Genomic DNA, 16,965 nt, shown 5'->3' with positions numbered 1-16,965 from the left:
GTCCCAGCTACCCGGAGCTGGTCAAACGGGGCTCTAACTGGCCCAGCTTGCCCCATCCGCTTCTGAGAACTCCCAACCGGGAGAGGGTTTCCTGAGCCATCCTCAGGTTCGATCACACGAAACTCAGCAAAATGTGCGCTCCGGGTTACAGTTGGGCTGTAGCAACACTGTTCACGAGAACCAGCGAGGAGAAGATGTGCAGTGCTGGAGTGTGGCCTCCTCCCAGCCACGATGTGCAGCCAGACCCAGAGAGTTCCAACTGGGGACACCTTTGGCTTCGGCGTCCACAAGTTTGTATTGAGACTTCAGTATGATTACTCACATTGATTATTTCATTGCCCTCTATTCACACTCAATCCCCAGCACCTCTGCCCAGATATCTGGCTGATAGCAAGTGACTCCAGCCCCCTCTGCCCCCACCCCACATCACTTCTTGATCTTTCTGATGGGACCAGTCCCTTGTCCTCTCTCATCTTGTTAGCATAAGCTACCTAAATATCTCTGCCTCTTCTTCCACCTTGCAAAAACATTCTCTATACTTCCTCCTATAAATGCTGTAATTTTTAGCATTTTAATTTGTAAATTAAATATTTATATATTTAGCTTTGTAAATTTAGCATTTTACATCAAAAATTAGTTTGAGATACACACTCAATCATGCCTGTTCAGGGGCTGAGCTTCATTTCTCCACATGTGGGTATCTAATTGTAACATCTTTTGTTCCTCCCCACATTGAATTGCTGTAGTCCCTTAACAAAAATCATTTGACTGCGTAAATGTAGGTTTGCTTCTCAACACCCTATGCTGTTTATTACCACACCTATTTTTATGCCAATATTGCAGGATGACTGTAGCTTTAATTGAGATAGGGCTTGCCTCTTTTTTTTTTTAAGACTAGCTTGAGCTATCTATTTCAAGCCTCTTACATTTTAGAAATTTTAGAATTACTTAAATTTTTTTGTTTTGTTTTTTAAGTCTGTTGAGCTGCATTAAATGTGTAAAATCAGCTTAAGGAGAATTGACATTTTAACAATATTGAACCTTCCAATCCATGAGCTTGTTCTACCCCTGTTATTTATTAAGCAATGTAATATCTCTATAAGATAATTTCAATATCTTAGTTTTTATGCAGACCTGCATACCTTTTGTTTATTAAGTATTATGCTACTGTTAATTGAATTATTTTCTTAATTTTGATTTGAATTTGTTTGCTGCTAGTATAAAGAATTAGAATTGATTTCTGATTTGAACTTGTTCCTTGTGGCTTTGCTAAATTTACGTATTCTAATGGGTTTGTTTGTTTCCTTTGGATTTCTGGCGCCTTAGGATTTTCATATAAGTAGCCATGTCCTCTGTAAATGGGGATAGTTGGACTTCATTCCAGTCCATTCGCCTTTTATTTCTTTTTTATGCTTTCTTGCATTGGTGAAAATGATCACCGTGTTTTTATAACAGACCCGAACTCACAGTGACTGTACAGGCCCAGGGGGACCCGCCTGGTGGCTTCCAAGGTCGTAGCTGCAGGCGTCAGAAGCATCTTTCTCTGTGGGTAGCGAGTGGTTCCAAAGTGCCCAGCTGCACTCAGAAGGCCAGCGCGCCTTCCCGTGCCCTCCATTTGTAAGTGCGGTTTTCTCACCTGCCCGTGGCAGCTCCTTGAGGAAGTTCATTTGTGCTCCTAGTTGGTTGTATTTTTAGATTTTCGTATGTGTGTTTTAATATTATCAATGGCTATTTAATGTTGTCGAGTGCTTTCTTAATACATCTTTAAGATAATCATGTAGATGTTCTTCTTAATTAATGTGGTGGCTTCCGTTGATTTTCTGGGGGAGTTTTTCATTCCTGAGATAAACCTCACTTGACTATTGAGTACGTACGACATTTGTTATGGATGGCTGGGTTACATCTGCCATTGTTGTGCAGAGGGTGTTTTTGCGTGCCCCATGAAGGGTATCATTCTGTCACTTCCCCATGAGACCCTTGGGAGTCCTAGTGCAGTAGAGGATGCACATTGGGCTTTGATCCTCATGGTCTGCAGTTGGAAACCAGCAGTACCTCCCTGAGAGACCGACTGGGCTTTCTGCTCCTGAAACCCATTGGGGACCGCAAGGCGTGAGTCATCATGGACTCCATGGAGTGTAGTTGATGCTATCCTTGCCCTTGGTGGCATAGTGGCTCCACCTTGGTCTGCGACCTGAAAGGTCAGCAGTTAGAAACCACCAGCCTCTCCGCAGAAGGAAAGTGAGGCTTTCTCACTCTGGAAAGCTGTACTGTCTCAGAAACCCACAGGGACAGTTCTCCCCTAGCCTAGAGGGTCGCTGGGAATCGGCATTGACCGGATATCCGGCAGTGAGTTTGGTTTGGTTTTTACCTTTGTCTGGTTTTGCTATTGGTTATGTTGGCTTTTAAACTTAAAAGGAAACTATCCTTTTTCTTTTGACTGAAATAATTTGTGTTATAGTCGGCATTCGTGTTTAAATGTATGATAGACTTCACCAGTGAAGCAAAGTGTCAAGGCCTAGAATTTTTCTTTATAAGGAAGTTTGTACTAACAAATTAAATTTCCTTGGTAGTTATCAGAGCTTTATTTTGTCTTGTATTCAGTTTTACAAGGAGTGTATTTGCTTGCTTAAGCTGTCAACCTTCATGACATGAGCTCTGCACATTTCCTTAGGCGTCTGAGGGCCCCAGTGATCGCCTCCCTTTCGTTCCTGATTCTGCTAGCCCGTGTTATCTTGCTTGCCATCTGTCCAAAGAATCGACTTTCCTTTCTCTTGATTCTCCTTTGTTTATCTGTTTCGTGTTTAATATGTTAGGACTTTCTTCTTTGATTTATGGGTTTAGAGTGTATTGTTCGATTTAAAAACATGCTTTACTGTAATTACCTGTTCCTTGAGAGTTCAGTCTTTTGAACCTTTTTAAGACTTGTTTTATAGGGTAGGAAGAGTCTTGAACTTCCCTTATGCCCTGTGGGGGAAAAAGTATGTTTTGCAGTTGCTGGGTGCAATAGTCTATAAATATCAATTAGGACAAGCTGATAATGTCATTCAAGTGATAGATTAATGATTTGTGTGTGTGCTTAATTCTATAAATTACTGAGAAAGGGATATTAAAATCCTCAAGTATATTATGGATTTGTCTACTCTTAGTGTAGCATTTTTTTTCATGTATTCCCTAGCTATTTTTTTAGGCACTTGGATTTGCATTTATAAATGTCATGAATTCCTGAATTGTTGATTCTTTCATCATTGTGCAGTGTTCTTATCACCTCTGGTGTCATTCTTGTCTTATGGTTGATTTGATAGATGTTAATACAGCTACTCCAGTTTTATTATGGTCAGTGTCTCGTGCTATAACCTTTCCCATCCTTTTACTTTTAATCAATTTGTACCTTTATAATTACAGCAGATTAATTATAGGCAGCAGTTGGGTAGCCCTTTTAAAATTAGCCCGATAATCTGCCTTTTAATTTGTAGGGTTTATTTCCTTTATACTTACTGTAATTATTGATGTGGCTGTAACGTAACGATTAATATGTGTATTGATTTAGGCTTGCTGTTTTTCTTTTACTTTCTCCTTGTCCCATGTGCGTTTTATTCTTTCGTGCCTTGTTTTAGGCCTTTTAGGCACAAAAACTGTCATCTGGGATGTTGGCCCGTTTACTCGTGTTTGTATCTACACATGCAATCAAGTCTTCATCTGTTCCTGTGGGTCACAGGGCGGTAAACATTGTCTGTAAACAGTCAGAAACTAAATCTATTAGCTATTTCAGGCCACACAGGGTCTCTGTCATATAGTCTATAACCATTTAAGTATCTAAAAGGCATTCTTCGTTTGCTGTACAAAAGCAGGCCGCATGCAAGCTGTAATTTGACAATTTCTGCTGTGGGTTCATGTTACAATCAGATACCATTTCCCTTTAGTGTGTTTATGAACTCTTTCAGTGTATATTTATCTGAAAATGTTTTTATATTATGCTCAGTTTTCTTGAATATATAAACATCAGAGCTGATGAGGCCAGGAGGCTGTTACTTTTCAACATTTTAAAGGTTTGTTTCTGATGATAAACCAGCTGTAGTTCACATACCTGGGAAGCATATCTCTGTGAAATGCAGTGGATTCCTGCACAGCTTCCTGTAAGGCTTCCTCTTTCTCCTTGAGCATTAGCAGTTGGTTGTGCTGTGCCACGATGCTTACTGCTTGTGTTTATTTCCATGCGCTTTGTTGAGGTTTGGGGTCAATAAATGGAGGGTTTTGGGGTTTTTTTCCCAACTAAAGTTTAAGTTCAGTATCATCCGATGTTCCTTTCAGTTCTTTGGACTTTGGTTACACTGTAGTATAATTGGGATACTCTAGTATATTAGTGTATGTTTTTCAAGTTCTCTGTTCATGTCCTCTTCCCATTTTTTATTAGATTATTTCTTGTCTAGAGACTTTAGAGATTAGTCCTTGTCTGGTACATTGTTGTTTCCCCATCTGTGAGCTGTCTTTTTACTCTGTTCCTGAAGTCTTCCCATGTACACAGTGCGTGCTTTTAGGGGGTTCCACACATGTATTTCGTATGGGCTTTATTATATTTGATCATGTATGTGTGCCCTGTGTCAGGGTGCATAAGCTAGTCCCTGCCTTTTCACTGATGAGCTGTGTAGTTCTAGGTTTTACGTTTAGGTCTTTCATCCATCTTAAGCTAGTGTTTGTATGTGGAATGATATGTGGGCCCGCTTTCATTTTTCTGCAAATGGAAATCAAGTTTTGCCTGTACCGTATATTGAAGAGATTCTCTCTTCTCCATCTCGTGTATTTCCGCCCTTTGTCAAAAATCGGTCGTCAGTTTTGTTTCTAAGTTCTCTTCCATTGGTCTGTGTGTCTCCTCCTGCCCTGCTGTTTGACGCCTGTGGCTGTGTGGGGGCTTTGAGACTGGAGAGACAGACAGACAGACGGACGGACACAGACTGGCTTCTTCCTTCTTCTCTGGCAGTCCTTTCTTTGTCCCTGCCTCTGTCCTTTCCAGATAAAGTTGATTTTCCCATCAGTCCTTGTTAGTTTAGGTAGGCAGCGGATTTCTAAAAACTTCCCATTCGCCCCAGGTTTTAAAATTTGTGGGGATACAAATTGTATTTGTTTATTTCCATCGGTTCTCTTGTGTCGCTTATTTCATTTATTTGTGACATTTGCGTCTTTTAGATTTGCCAGGGGTCTGCCTTCCCGTGTTGATTCTGTTGTTGTCCTGTTGGTGAGGCATTCATTTCTGTCCTCTTCTTCACGGTCTCCGCTCTTCTGGAGGCTGGGGCTTAGTTCTAACTGTTTGAGGCGTTGGTTTTGGTGTTTCTTTATGGATAGGTGTGTTTATTGCTATAAGTTGTCCCCAGGACAGCTTTTTCTTTGACCCAAAGGCTTTGGGTATGTTGTATTTCCATTCTCAGTTGTTTGAAGGAATTTTTCCCCCCTGTCATTACTTTTTATTTTTCAATACAAAAGTGACCTGGTTCACATGAATTGCCAGCTATAATTTATGCTTACAAAACTAAATACTCAAAAAAAAAAACCAAAAACAACCCCAAACTAAATGCTCTGTGTTAAAGAGATAATTCTAGGAAATGTTCTTCATACTCAAAACATATGAAACAGGGTTATGATGCATATAATGAGTTGAATTAAAAATTTACAAACGGTGGCTGCAATTCTGTCAACCCTCAGCTGAGTACAACATACACGCACAGTTCTTATAAGCATAAACAATTCAGAATCAGCGTCTAGAATGGAAATGTCAACGAGTCATAGCGACATTGGTGCTGGTGGGAGGCACGGGCCCAGCAGCTGTGCCCCTCTGACTGACTCTTCTCGCCTAGCTGTAAGTAAGGAATTCATAAATAGGAAGTGCCTCGTGGTGCCAGAAGATGGGAAGTAAACACCTCAGGTTTCTCTGTAAGCCACTTTCCACTGATTCCACAGCGACGGTCTTGGAATTCTCTTGGAAAGGAAAATGCCCTCCGCTGCTGCGGGGAGTCGTTCCTCCTGCGTGCTGGCGGCAGTCAGCCTTCACAGCTTCTTGCCGCACTTGGCCGTCCCAGCACGGTCTCTCCAGGAAGCCGGCTCAGCTGCCCAAGGGCTCTGGCCACGTTCGCACTGGCCGCTGTGGCCGAAGGGGGCGGGCAGAAGGCAGTTTTTAAAGAAAATTGTTCTTGTGAACTAGGTGGGGATTTATGTTTCAGATCATAGGTTTTCAACTCTACAGTTCCGAGTGCGTGCCAGTTTTGCGGTGCTGTTGGCTTCGTGGGCGAGAGACGGACGGGGGCTTCCTCCTCCCAAAGTCACAGGAGCTCTCGGCTCCCTGGCAGCGAGTGCGGTTTGTGTTTGTTCTTCATAATGTTGTGTGCCGAGTTCATGTTGCTCCTAGAGTTACTTGTCATTGTGGTTTTTGTTTCAGTAATGACTACATTTTTTAGTTTCATCTTTTTTATGTTGTTGAAACATTCCCATTTTCTTTGAGGTTACCTTGTTAATTATTCATTTCTTCCCGGACTTAAAACCGGCTGTTCTATTTGAAATCTACCTGATTTCTTCTCCATTTGAAAGTTCTTTATCCACATTGTAATTGTAGATCCATGTCTGTGTGATTGGCTGCATTGGGCATGGATTGTAACGGCTGTTACGCGCACACCTTTTGGAAGTCCGTGGGGAGTAGGCAATGAGGGTGGTCGAAGCCAATCCCAGTCCAAGGTCTGAGAAGATAGGCGGTGCCCAACAGATACTAAGTTGCTTTTTGTCGTTGTTTTAGCCTATTTGATAAACAGACTTTATCATATTTGACCTTGAAAACTAACTAGGTCCTAAAGGTACCGGGAATGAAGGAAAATGAGGAAACCGAGGTGAAACAGGTAGTTCCTTTAGAAAACAAAAGACTAGAGTGTGAAAAATTTTGAATCGTTTTCAAAGGTCTTCCTCATGCCTAGATGGCAGTGCTAGTGAATTCTACCACGTCTTGAAGGAGCAGTTAAACTGCCCAGCTTTTATGACACTAGTGCCACCTTGATTCTAAAACTTGGTAAAGGCAGTACAAGAAGAGGAGAAATTATAAAGCCATTCCTCTTGTTGCTGTAGACGGAGGGTCCTAAATAAGACATTAGCTGTCTGGATCCACGAGTGGAACGTCACAATCAAATAGAGTTTGGCTCAGGAATCCAAAGATAGTCCTTTAAATATGCTTTTATGTAATTAATTATTTTAGCTATGCAAAGAAGGAAAATGTACTCCTATAATTTAATTCAGCAAAGTATGTTAGAAACTTTAAAAGCTTTGTATGATATACTTGAGTATAAGCCGACCCGAATATCCGCTGAGGCACCTATTTTTACCACAAAAACTGCATTTAAAATGTGCTGAAACACTCGAGTATTTCAAATATTGGTATGTATGGTACTTAGCAAACTAGGTCTATAATGGAACCTTACTGTGTATGTACCTGGGGTTGGATCTTGAAGCCCTGTTTTTTAATGGACAATGTAAACATCATAAATGAGGATGAATGATATCATAGGTCTGACACATGGACTCATCACTTAGCTTCGGAAGTTTCCAACATCTGGCAGCCCCCTTTTAGTCTGTTCTCTACCTATGTCTCTGTCTGTCTGTCTTGCTTTCTTTCTTGACTTTCCAGGTTACTTAAAAGCAATAGCTCTCTGCCACCATCAGCACCATAGAAGTTAACAGTAGCTCCTCGATCTTTATGTCTAGCCAGGGTTAAGATTGCCCTGGTTTATAAGTGTGATCCCAAAGTTTGCATATTGCATTAATTACTCTGCGTCTGAGTGGTTTTGAAAACTGTAGTACCTTTCTCTCCATCTTTTCCCGTAAACAATAAACCAGTTGTCTTAGTTATCGAAGGCCGCAGTAACAAAATACCACACACGGGTCCCTTTCACAGACATTTATTTTCTCACAACTTAAAGAGGCTGGAAGGAGGCACTCAGGGTGTTGCTCTAGGGGAGCCGCTCTCTTTCGACTGTAGAGGAAGGTTGTGGTCTCGTCTGGCATCTTTGTGTGGCTTGGCATGCCTCTCTCCTTGCCTCTACTTCTCGATGGCTTTTTTTATAGCTCTAAAAAGGATTGATTTAAGGTACACTTCCTACTAATCCTTTCCATTACATAACAAACAAAAAGGTCCTTTCCCAAATGGGGTTAGAACCCTAAGCATAGAGGTTCAAGATAGCACACATTTTGGGGAGCACAGTTAAGTACCGTGTGAAAGTTCATGTGCTTGTCACTTGGGAATTGCATTCACCCCATCATATCACCCCCAAAGTCTTTAATCCAAAACCTCATCTTCTGAGGAAACCAAATCTTGATGATGAATGTGAGAAAGTGGATGAAAAGAAGGGATAACAATTCTCACACTCAACAGAAAAAATTATCTTAGCTCTTAGGGCTGGACAGTAACCGTCTGCTCTACATGGCCTTCGAGGCAAGGGCTCTCTATGCTGAGCAATGTGTGTGCTGACATGTGGTCAGGCGAGCCCAGTCTCTGGAGAAGGACATCATGTTAAGCAGTGTGGAGACGATAGTGAAGGACAGAAGGCCTTCAAGGAGATGGACGGACACCGTGGCAGCTGCAGTGGGCTCAGGCACGGGAGCAATTGTCAGGATGTGGCAGGACCGGCCAGGATTTCGTGTTGTTGTGCATGAGGTCGCAGTGGGTGAAATCTGACTTGAAGGCATCTACCAACAAGGCAGTGGCGATGCCCTTACAGATGGAGAATTGGCCATGCCCTCTGGATTCTGGGTGGAGGAGGCTCCTTGGCCCTAAGCTGCAGCTCCACCTTGCCTGTCCTCTGGATGGCAACTCGGCTCCCCCATCCCCTAACCCATCTGTGTGGCAGCTCCATTCACCCCTTTGGCCCCAGCAGCCCCTCAGGTCTGGCAGCCCCATCTTCAGCTCTAGGCCATGGCTCTCTACCCCTTGCATGCATGAATGGTCATACCATAAATAGAGTATTTACTAATAAATCGTCCATGAGATTCAAAAGGTCAATGTTACTTCCAAAGCAAGGATGTGAAACGGGCAGGGAGGCTAGAGTCCTGGAAACAAAGGACCAGAGCACACGAGATGGTTGACAGTGTGGAAAACGTAGCCGACGATGGCTCTCCGCCTCATTTCATGGACTTAGGAAGAATTCCTGTGTAGGGCATGTTAGTAGGTGTGTCTGGCTGGCAGTATTGACGAGAGCAAATGGCAGCACCACTGTCAACTCATCCATCCGAGGAACTTTCCCCTCCGATGCTTCATGGGCGGCGGCCATATGTCTTCTGTGACTGTTAGTCATATGGAGCAAGGGAGGACAGTCATCTCAGTCTGGATATTGAACACTTAGAAAAGTTCATTAGAATTTAACATTTCTTCACATGGAAACTCTCCATTACTTTGAAGACCCTTGATTGTAAAATATCTACTCCCAGGAAGGTGTTTGTAGTCTGAAGCAGTGGCTTGAGAATGTGTGCAGATTTTTAATCTGCTCCACAGACATCTGCGTGTTTTCATATAGAATATAGTTTCAACAAATACTTGAGGAAAAATGACTGTTTTATAGTATTTTTCTTCCAAGGCTATGTGGGACACATCCAGACTGAGAAGCAGAGTCTTCAGCTGATTTCCCTGATCAAAGGTCTGAATGGTCTTTGGAGATGGTAGAGCCTCTCATAAAACCAAGAAAAGTCGCTATTCTGCCCTCCAGGGTGGATTCCAATGTGAAGCTCTTCTGTTGTGAAATATACTTTATGAAACGCTGATATTTTTCTTTAACTTTACAGAGACTGTGCAGTGGATCCAACTTGTGTTCTATGCATGGAGTGCTTCTTGGCAAGTGTTCACAGAGACCATCGATACAGGGTTAGTGATATCAAGATGACGACCTTGTTCATATTGAATTCCATGTGCCATAACCTTTCCTTCCTGCTTTAAAATCCAGAGTCAACATTTAAAAGGAGGGGGAAGAGTGGGCTGCGCACTATACTATTACATAATTTTACACGTAGACGTGAATTATCAGTGGTCAGGACCAATATCAAGCTTTGGGACAAGCTTCTGAGAACGCTACAGTAATTGTAAAACAACCATTTCCAGATGGATCAAGCGTCTCTAAAAGGTTAAGAAGATCAAAGATGAATTTGGGACAGAGAGGTCAGCTCAGAATGTGGGGCAGCTGATTTGGGGACTGCACAGGGACCGGGAGTCCCTTAAGGACACAGGATGATGAGGGCTTATGAGGAAGAGCTCTGAAGAAAGCAAGCACTGAGGGATCTCCCCGTACGTCAGCAGACCTGCTCCTGCCTGGAGGGTCGCAGGGCTGTTCTGTGGAGAGTTCCTTACCCATCCATCCTACCCGCCCCCCAACTCTCATCTTGCCCCTTTAGATGTCGTTTTACTCCCCAAACTCCACAGACATTAAAAGGAAGAAGATTATAGTCCCTTAACGATGCTGTGACTGCCATGTTGATGGTGGGCGTCAAGGAGCGCCGCCTCTTCAGGGCAGGGCTACCGGAACGGAACGGTGGACCCGGGTTGTGGGGGGGGTTGGGGGGCCACGGCTGTGTCAAGAAACAAGAGCTGCACTTTCTCTGTTTTTGTTTTTTTTTTTTAATAAAGGCTTCTGAGATTTTGTAGTGATGCTTTGGTCTTTTACAGAAGCTTTGAATTTCTTAATATTATTCAGGGGGTGTCTGCCACCATGTCCCATCAGCCCATTCCAGGGCACAAGACCGGCCAGTTCTGTGCTTTCCCTGCTGTAATGCAGTCATGGGCTTGGCAGACCAAATGTGGCTGCTTGATACAGGCAGATGCCTCCCAAGCCTGTCCTAGTCCTCTAGTGGAAAGAAAGGCAGGGCCATGAAGATTGAGAGGCTGGAGAGCCGTTGCTAGATGGGGTTTCCCTCTGCTCTCAAATGAAAAGGAACGGACCGTGTACAAGCCCTCCAACCCCCCAGCCTTTTGAGTTTTGCTTACCTTTCCTCTGTGTTGATAATAATGAACTAAAACAACCACAAATTTAGGCTCCTTATGTTCTTGTATGTCCTCTTGGTTCTATAAATCAGTAAGGAAATCCCAGGTCCCTTTAGCTCCTACCTGGGTTTGGTAACACAATCAGGCGCATAAGCTGTAGGGTGGGTGGTCTTTCGTTTTGGAAAGGGCGCCCTACCCGTGTTTCTTGGCCGATAGCCAGACAGCTCTTGGGAATAACTGAAAATACGCTGTTTCTTTGGTTTTGAACGTTGGCGAAGAGAAACGGTTTCTGTTGGTCCCTTTCTGTAAGCTAGCTAGGACTTGTCCGGGGAGTGGCTACAGGGATCTTTACACTCCTGAACCTGTGCTGCAGCAGCGTAGCACAGCACCCGATTAGCTTTCCTCGCTTGAGCCCACTTTATACCATGCGGGGAAAGCCACCATGGTCCCTGTGATTGTTCGGATCAAGGAAAATGGTAGACATGGCTAGATTCTACCTCGTTACAGTATCTGCAGTTTATCAGATAGTATAAAGCCGCATATTGTATTTTAAAGTCACTTAGATGAGCCTGCAGGCGTATTTAAAAGCTTTGAAATGTTGAAGAGTTTGATATTTAATGAAGGTGAGTGTCCCCCACCAGAGAAATGCAACCCCTAGGCAGTGTTACTTTCTTAGCCCTGGATGTTCACAGTCACACTCTGATAGCCCCTAGGAAATGCATGCTGACATGATGCTGTGCCTGTTTGTTTGTTTGTCCAAGATGACAACCTCCGGAGGCGGAGGCTTCTGCGACTGCGGTGACACTGAAGCTTGGAAAGTGGGTCCTCACTGTCAGAAGCACGGACCCAACCCCTCTGAAATGGAGGAGGAGGAGGTAGGACATGCTGTTTTCACCGTGAAAGTGGGGTTATACGTGAGAAACGACCGAGTAAAGCAGCTCTATGAAGCTGGCTCAGCGGTACTCGGGAAGTTCTTTGCTTTGGGGCGGGGGCAAGAGGTACTTTACTGTGGTTAGAATCTACCTGAAATACATTCTACATAATTAATTTAAATTCTGACTTTGACTATTAATTTGGTCTTTTGGCATTTTCCCATTATCATGTATAGATTGCTTTCTAAGCCGTAATTTATCATTCAAATTATTTTTCCATATGTGGTGACTAGTTGACTCAGTTGGGTTTTGTGAATTGGTGTGGTGAGTAAAGTTTTGTTGACCAGATAGTTGTTGGTTTTGCCAGTGGCTGTACGTGGCAGCCAATCCTACCTAGTCTCTCCCGGTAAATCACTGCCATTGAATATGTGATGAGACCAAGTTTAGAGAGTGATAGCTCAGTACAAATTATCTTGCTCCACTTGTAGAAATGTGTTTTCTCTTGGTGTTGATCTTGCATTGTTCTGTTTTTCTGATTGACATTTGTATGCTGTAGTGGGACTCCCTTCTTACTAAGTAAATGCTTGAATCTCTGCTGCTGTTTGCAGCAATTTGATGCTTGTTGTCAGACCCTTCCTGGAGGCAGGTCAGTAGTCGGCACATCCAAAGCCCTGCTGCACTGTAGTTGTCCTGATAGTGATTAGGGACAAACAGACATTAATAGTCCTTCCTGATGCACATTCTTTACAGGTCTCAAATATTTTAATGAAGTGGTCATGACTCCGAGGCATAGAGCAGTGTCTTTCAGATGATGTCTCTCAAAAGCCTGAAGCTTTGTCCATGGTCCAGTGTTCTAGAATTTGCTGTAAGAAGATGCCAAGTGGTTAGGGCTCAGAACTTTTCCCACTTCAATCAGATCAGCTCCATTTTTCTCTCTTTAACGTACTGGATTGCAGATCCATTTGTAAAAACACCAACAAAGCTGGCAAAAATATATCTTAAAAAAAATTCTACTCTAACAAAAGGTTAAAAGCACTGGTGTAAAACTTCAGGATTCCGATTACCCTTTTAGCCAGTGTTAAAGGAGCTCTCTAAGAAAAGATCATGTGTCCCCGCAGTTTCTCAGTTGGCTTATTCTTCTCTGGTAGTGGCTCTCACCGCCCTCGAGTCAAAGCTAACGCACAGTGACACCCTGTAGTCTTCTGAGACTATAACTGGAGAGTAGAAAGCCCACTTTCCCCTGTGGACCTGCTAGTGGTTTTGAACTGCTGACCTGCAGATCCCGATCCCAATGATTAAAAACTCAAATAGTGTATGTGCTCATTAGCTTCTTGAATTCTAAGAAAATACCAGTGAGATCACCTGCCTGGCTGAGCTCATGTGGTGCCACCCTAGAAATGATCTGCTCCAGGAATTGACAGAGAGCTGCCGACTCCTCTTCCTTAATTCCTATTTACGTTATGAGAAATGAAGAACATGCCTGGTTTCCATGCACTAAAGTAGTAAATATATCTAGGTAGTCTATGGTTTATGCTTGAAGTAAACAAGACCTGAATATTCTTAGAATATAGTTTTTACCAGGAGGGCAATGTAACAGGTGGAGGAATGCAGGAAAAGACTGGACTAGAGGGCTCACCCCAGCCAGAACCAGCCTGGAAGCTGTGCCGCAGAGAACGACACTGGACCTTCTGGTGGGGGAAAGGACTGGCGTACCCTGCCCAGACGGAAGCAAACCAAGGAGGAAAGAGAGAGGGGCAGTCGGCCTAGACTCCATGCGGGCACACCACCCCAGAGGAGGAGGTCCCTGCGTGGAGCTGCTGGGACACAGAGAGGACTGTGGGACTACCAACAGTTCAAGACATAGTGTCCCCTAACTGGAGCATACGGAGACAGGGGACCCCCGGGAGGGAGACAGTGTAGGAATGGAGCATAACAGATCAGCAATTGCAGTAAAGTCGAGCCACAGAGCCCCTGAGGAGCCCCAAGAATGGACTTCGGAGGAGGCGGGCAGCCCCCGATCTCCCTCAGGACCAGGGGGAGGATCTCATGGAGGCCAGCAAACAGACCTGGACCTATATAGGGTTTTTTTCCCCTTTTTTTCTTTTCTTTCTTCAACCGTATGTTTTCTTGTTGTTCTGACTAGGACATGGATGGCTTGCCTAATTATATGGGTTGTACCATGGGAGGGAAGCCCGGGGAGAAGGCAGTGGGACCAATGGCCCCAGAAGGTAGAGGGGGAAGGAGGTGGGGAGAAGGGTGTGGCGAGCGGTCGGCAGCATGGACAGGGGAACAAGTAGGGAAGCGGAACCAGCATCTAGGAGAGGGTGGAGATCCTGTGAGTGTTAGAGCAACACCAAGCTAGTGGACAGGAAGCACTAAGAGGGAGAAGGAGGGGGAAAGTGAGGCGGGCCAGGAGGAGGCAAAATGAAACAGAGGCAAGCTCTAGGAAGCAAAGGCATGGATAGGGAGATTAACAGAGGTGTGCACTTATGCAAACACATTAATCCAACAGTAGTGGTATGGGCAATACACTGAGGCTACAGATGGGCCTTGGGCCTCGGCTCTTACCCTCCCTCAATACAAGAACACTTTGTTCTCACAAACTGGCATTCTGTGATGCTCCCCACCACCACCACCCCCTACACACAATGATCGCTGAAGACAAAACGGGTGCATAAGCAGATGTGGTGAAGACAGAGGATGGTGCCTGGCTATTAAAATATATAGTGTCTAGGGTCTTAAGGCTTGACGTTAAACAAGCAGCCATCCAACAGTGATGCAACAAGCCCACATGGAAGAAGCACACTAGCCGATGCGATCATTTTAGGTACCATCAAGGCAGGGCAATTGGCATCTGAAGATTCACAACAAACAGTAAACAAACAAACAAAAATGCTTTGGTGAGAATCAAGGGGGCTTGGAGTGGAGACCCAAAGCCCATCTGTGGACAATGGAACATCCCCCACAGAGGAGTCATAGGGAGGGGTTGAGTCAGTCAGGGTGCAGTAGAGCACTAATGGGTCATACAATATACCTGTGGTCCCTTGAAGCCTCCTCGCTACCAACCCCCCCCACCCACCATCATGACCCCAGTGCCGCCTCCCAATCTAGACTTGACAGGAGCATGTACATAGATAGAGGCAAGAGATAAAACTCACAGCACATGGAACCCAGGAATGGGAATAGAGATAACAAATGGGTAGGGGGAAGTGGGGAAAGGTGGGGAGGGAGGGGGCACTGATTGCAATGAATGGCACATAACCAGATACCCCCATCCAGGGGGAAGAACAACAGAAACCAGAGGGGAAGGGACACGCAGTCGGTGTGAGATTTGAAAATAATTAACAATCTATCAAGGGGCCACGGGGAGGAGGGACAGAAGGGAAAAATAAAAACTGATCCCAAGGGCTCATTGGAAAGTAAATGTCTAGAAAAGAACGATGGAATATATGTATGAATATGTTGGATATAATTGATATATGGATTGTAACAACAATTGTAAGAGTCCCCAATAAAATGATTTTAAAAATCATTCAAAATAACTTTTGATAATAGATTACTATATGATTTTTAACAGATTATTCAGAGCGTTAAAGAATGAAAAAAGATACTTATATGACTATTATATTACTGATTCATACCAAAAGGTTTTCTTGGTTTGTATGTAAATAAAAAGGCAGATAATTAATGCTGAAACATATATATATATTTTAGCCTGTCTGTAAAATTGTTTTTACTGACCATAATTTGTTAATTACACTGACAGCTTGCATTTTATAATAAGTCTAGGAAAAAACTTAATAATGCATCCCATAGAAATCATGCTAAGGAGTTTCATGGATCTTCCTAGCTCTTGACCTTTGGAACGGGGCGGTGGGGGTGTTTCTTCATTGGATAGGCCAGATGGGGGCTAACTAGTCCACAGAGCAGACCTTGTCTGCCGCTACCTATCTTTGGTGGGCTATTGAGCCAAGAATGGTTTTTCACATGTGTAAATAGCAGGGAAAAATTAAAACCATTGTAGTTTGAGTGTGAAAGTTATGTAAAATTAATACCTGAGTGGTCATAAGTAAAGTTGACTGGAACACAGCCTCGCTTGTCATTTGGCCACTGTCCACAGCTGTGTCCCTCAGCGGGAGCAGGGTTGAATCATCACAGCCCCTGCAGACCCAAGTACGTACTATGGGACCCTTTACAGAAAGCCTCTGAACAGGCTGTCACGAGCATTTCCACACACTAAATACCATATCATCTCCCAGCACCACTCACAACAAATACCAACCAACTTTCCCAGCTTTGCCCCTGGATAGGAGAGTGACCAGAGTACCGCCACATGCAATGTAACAGTGACTCCTTCAGAAAAGCTCCTGAGAAACACGGTTTTCCTGGTAATGAGACTGCTGATTGATTGTGACCCCTTTTGTTGAGGCTCCTCGGAAGACCAGAGGCAGTGTTTGGTCATTCCAGACCAGCTACGTGGACATGATCTGCTGTGTAAATTGATATCTTAACTTTAGCTTTTATTTTTCCACCTTTGTTTTCTCTCCACCTTTTTCGTGCACCTGTTTTTATGGTTTGATCATTTTATTGGGGGCTCTTACAGCTCTTAATAGTAATCCATGCATCAATTGTATAAAGCATATTTGTACATATGTTGCCATTTTTATTTTCTAAACATTTGCTTTCTAGTTGAGCCCTTGGTATCAGCACCTCTTTTTTCCCTCCCCCTCCCCCTCGTGACCCCTTGATCAATGACAAATTATTTTCATATCTTACACTGACCAGTCTCCTTCCCCACAGTTTCTGTTATACTTGCCCTGGGTGGTGGAATTATGTGTCCATTTCCTCACCTCCTCTCCCGACATTTCCCCTACCCTCCTGGTATCACTACTCCCATTTCTGTTCCTAAGGAGTTATCTGACCTGGATTCTGCGTATCATGAGCTCTTATCTGTACCTGTGTCCATGCTCCAGTCTATCCCTAAGTGAAAGGCAGGACTAGGGTCTTGATAGTGGGGGGTGAGGAAGCCTCAAGGAAACAGGAATATTGTGTCTCATCAGAGCTATACTGTGCCCTGGTTGACTCTTCCCTTCCTATGACCCT

The 16,965-nt window shown here is 43.9% G+C and overlaps 1 protein-coding gene across 5 annotated transcripts in view; it reads left to right on the top strand.

Annotated features, from left to right (window-relative positions):
- Window positions 1-16,965, top strand: part of UBR2 (ubiquitin protein ligase E3 component n-recognin 2) — a 107,772-nt gene that overhangs the window by 20,310 nt on the left and 70,497 nt on the right. For all 5 annotated transcript variants that reach the window (XM_075555099.1, XM_075555097.1, XM_075555102.1 and 2 more), the window contains exons 3-4: window positions 9,802-9,880; window positions 11,752-11,865. In XM_075555099.1, the coding sequence (XP_075411214.1) occupies window positions 9,802-9,880; window positions 11,752-11,865 (193 nt within the window). The remainder of the gene's footprint in view (window positions 1-9,801; window positions 9,881-11,751; window positions 11,866-16,965) is intronic.

This window comes from Tenrec ecaudatus, chromosome 7, assembly GCF_050624435.1.
Source record: "Tenrec ecaudatus isolate mTenEca1 chromosome 7, mTenEca1.hap1, whole genome shotgun sequence".
Classification (NCBI taxonomy): Eukaryota; Metazoa; Chordata; class Mammalia; order Afrosoricida; family Tenrecidae; genus Tenrec; species Tenrec ecaudatus.
The sequence above is the reverse complement of the archived record's forward strand: the minus strand, read 5'-3'. Positions and strand labels throughout refer to the sequence as shown.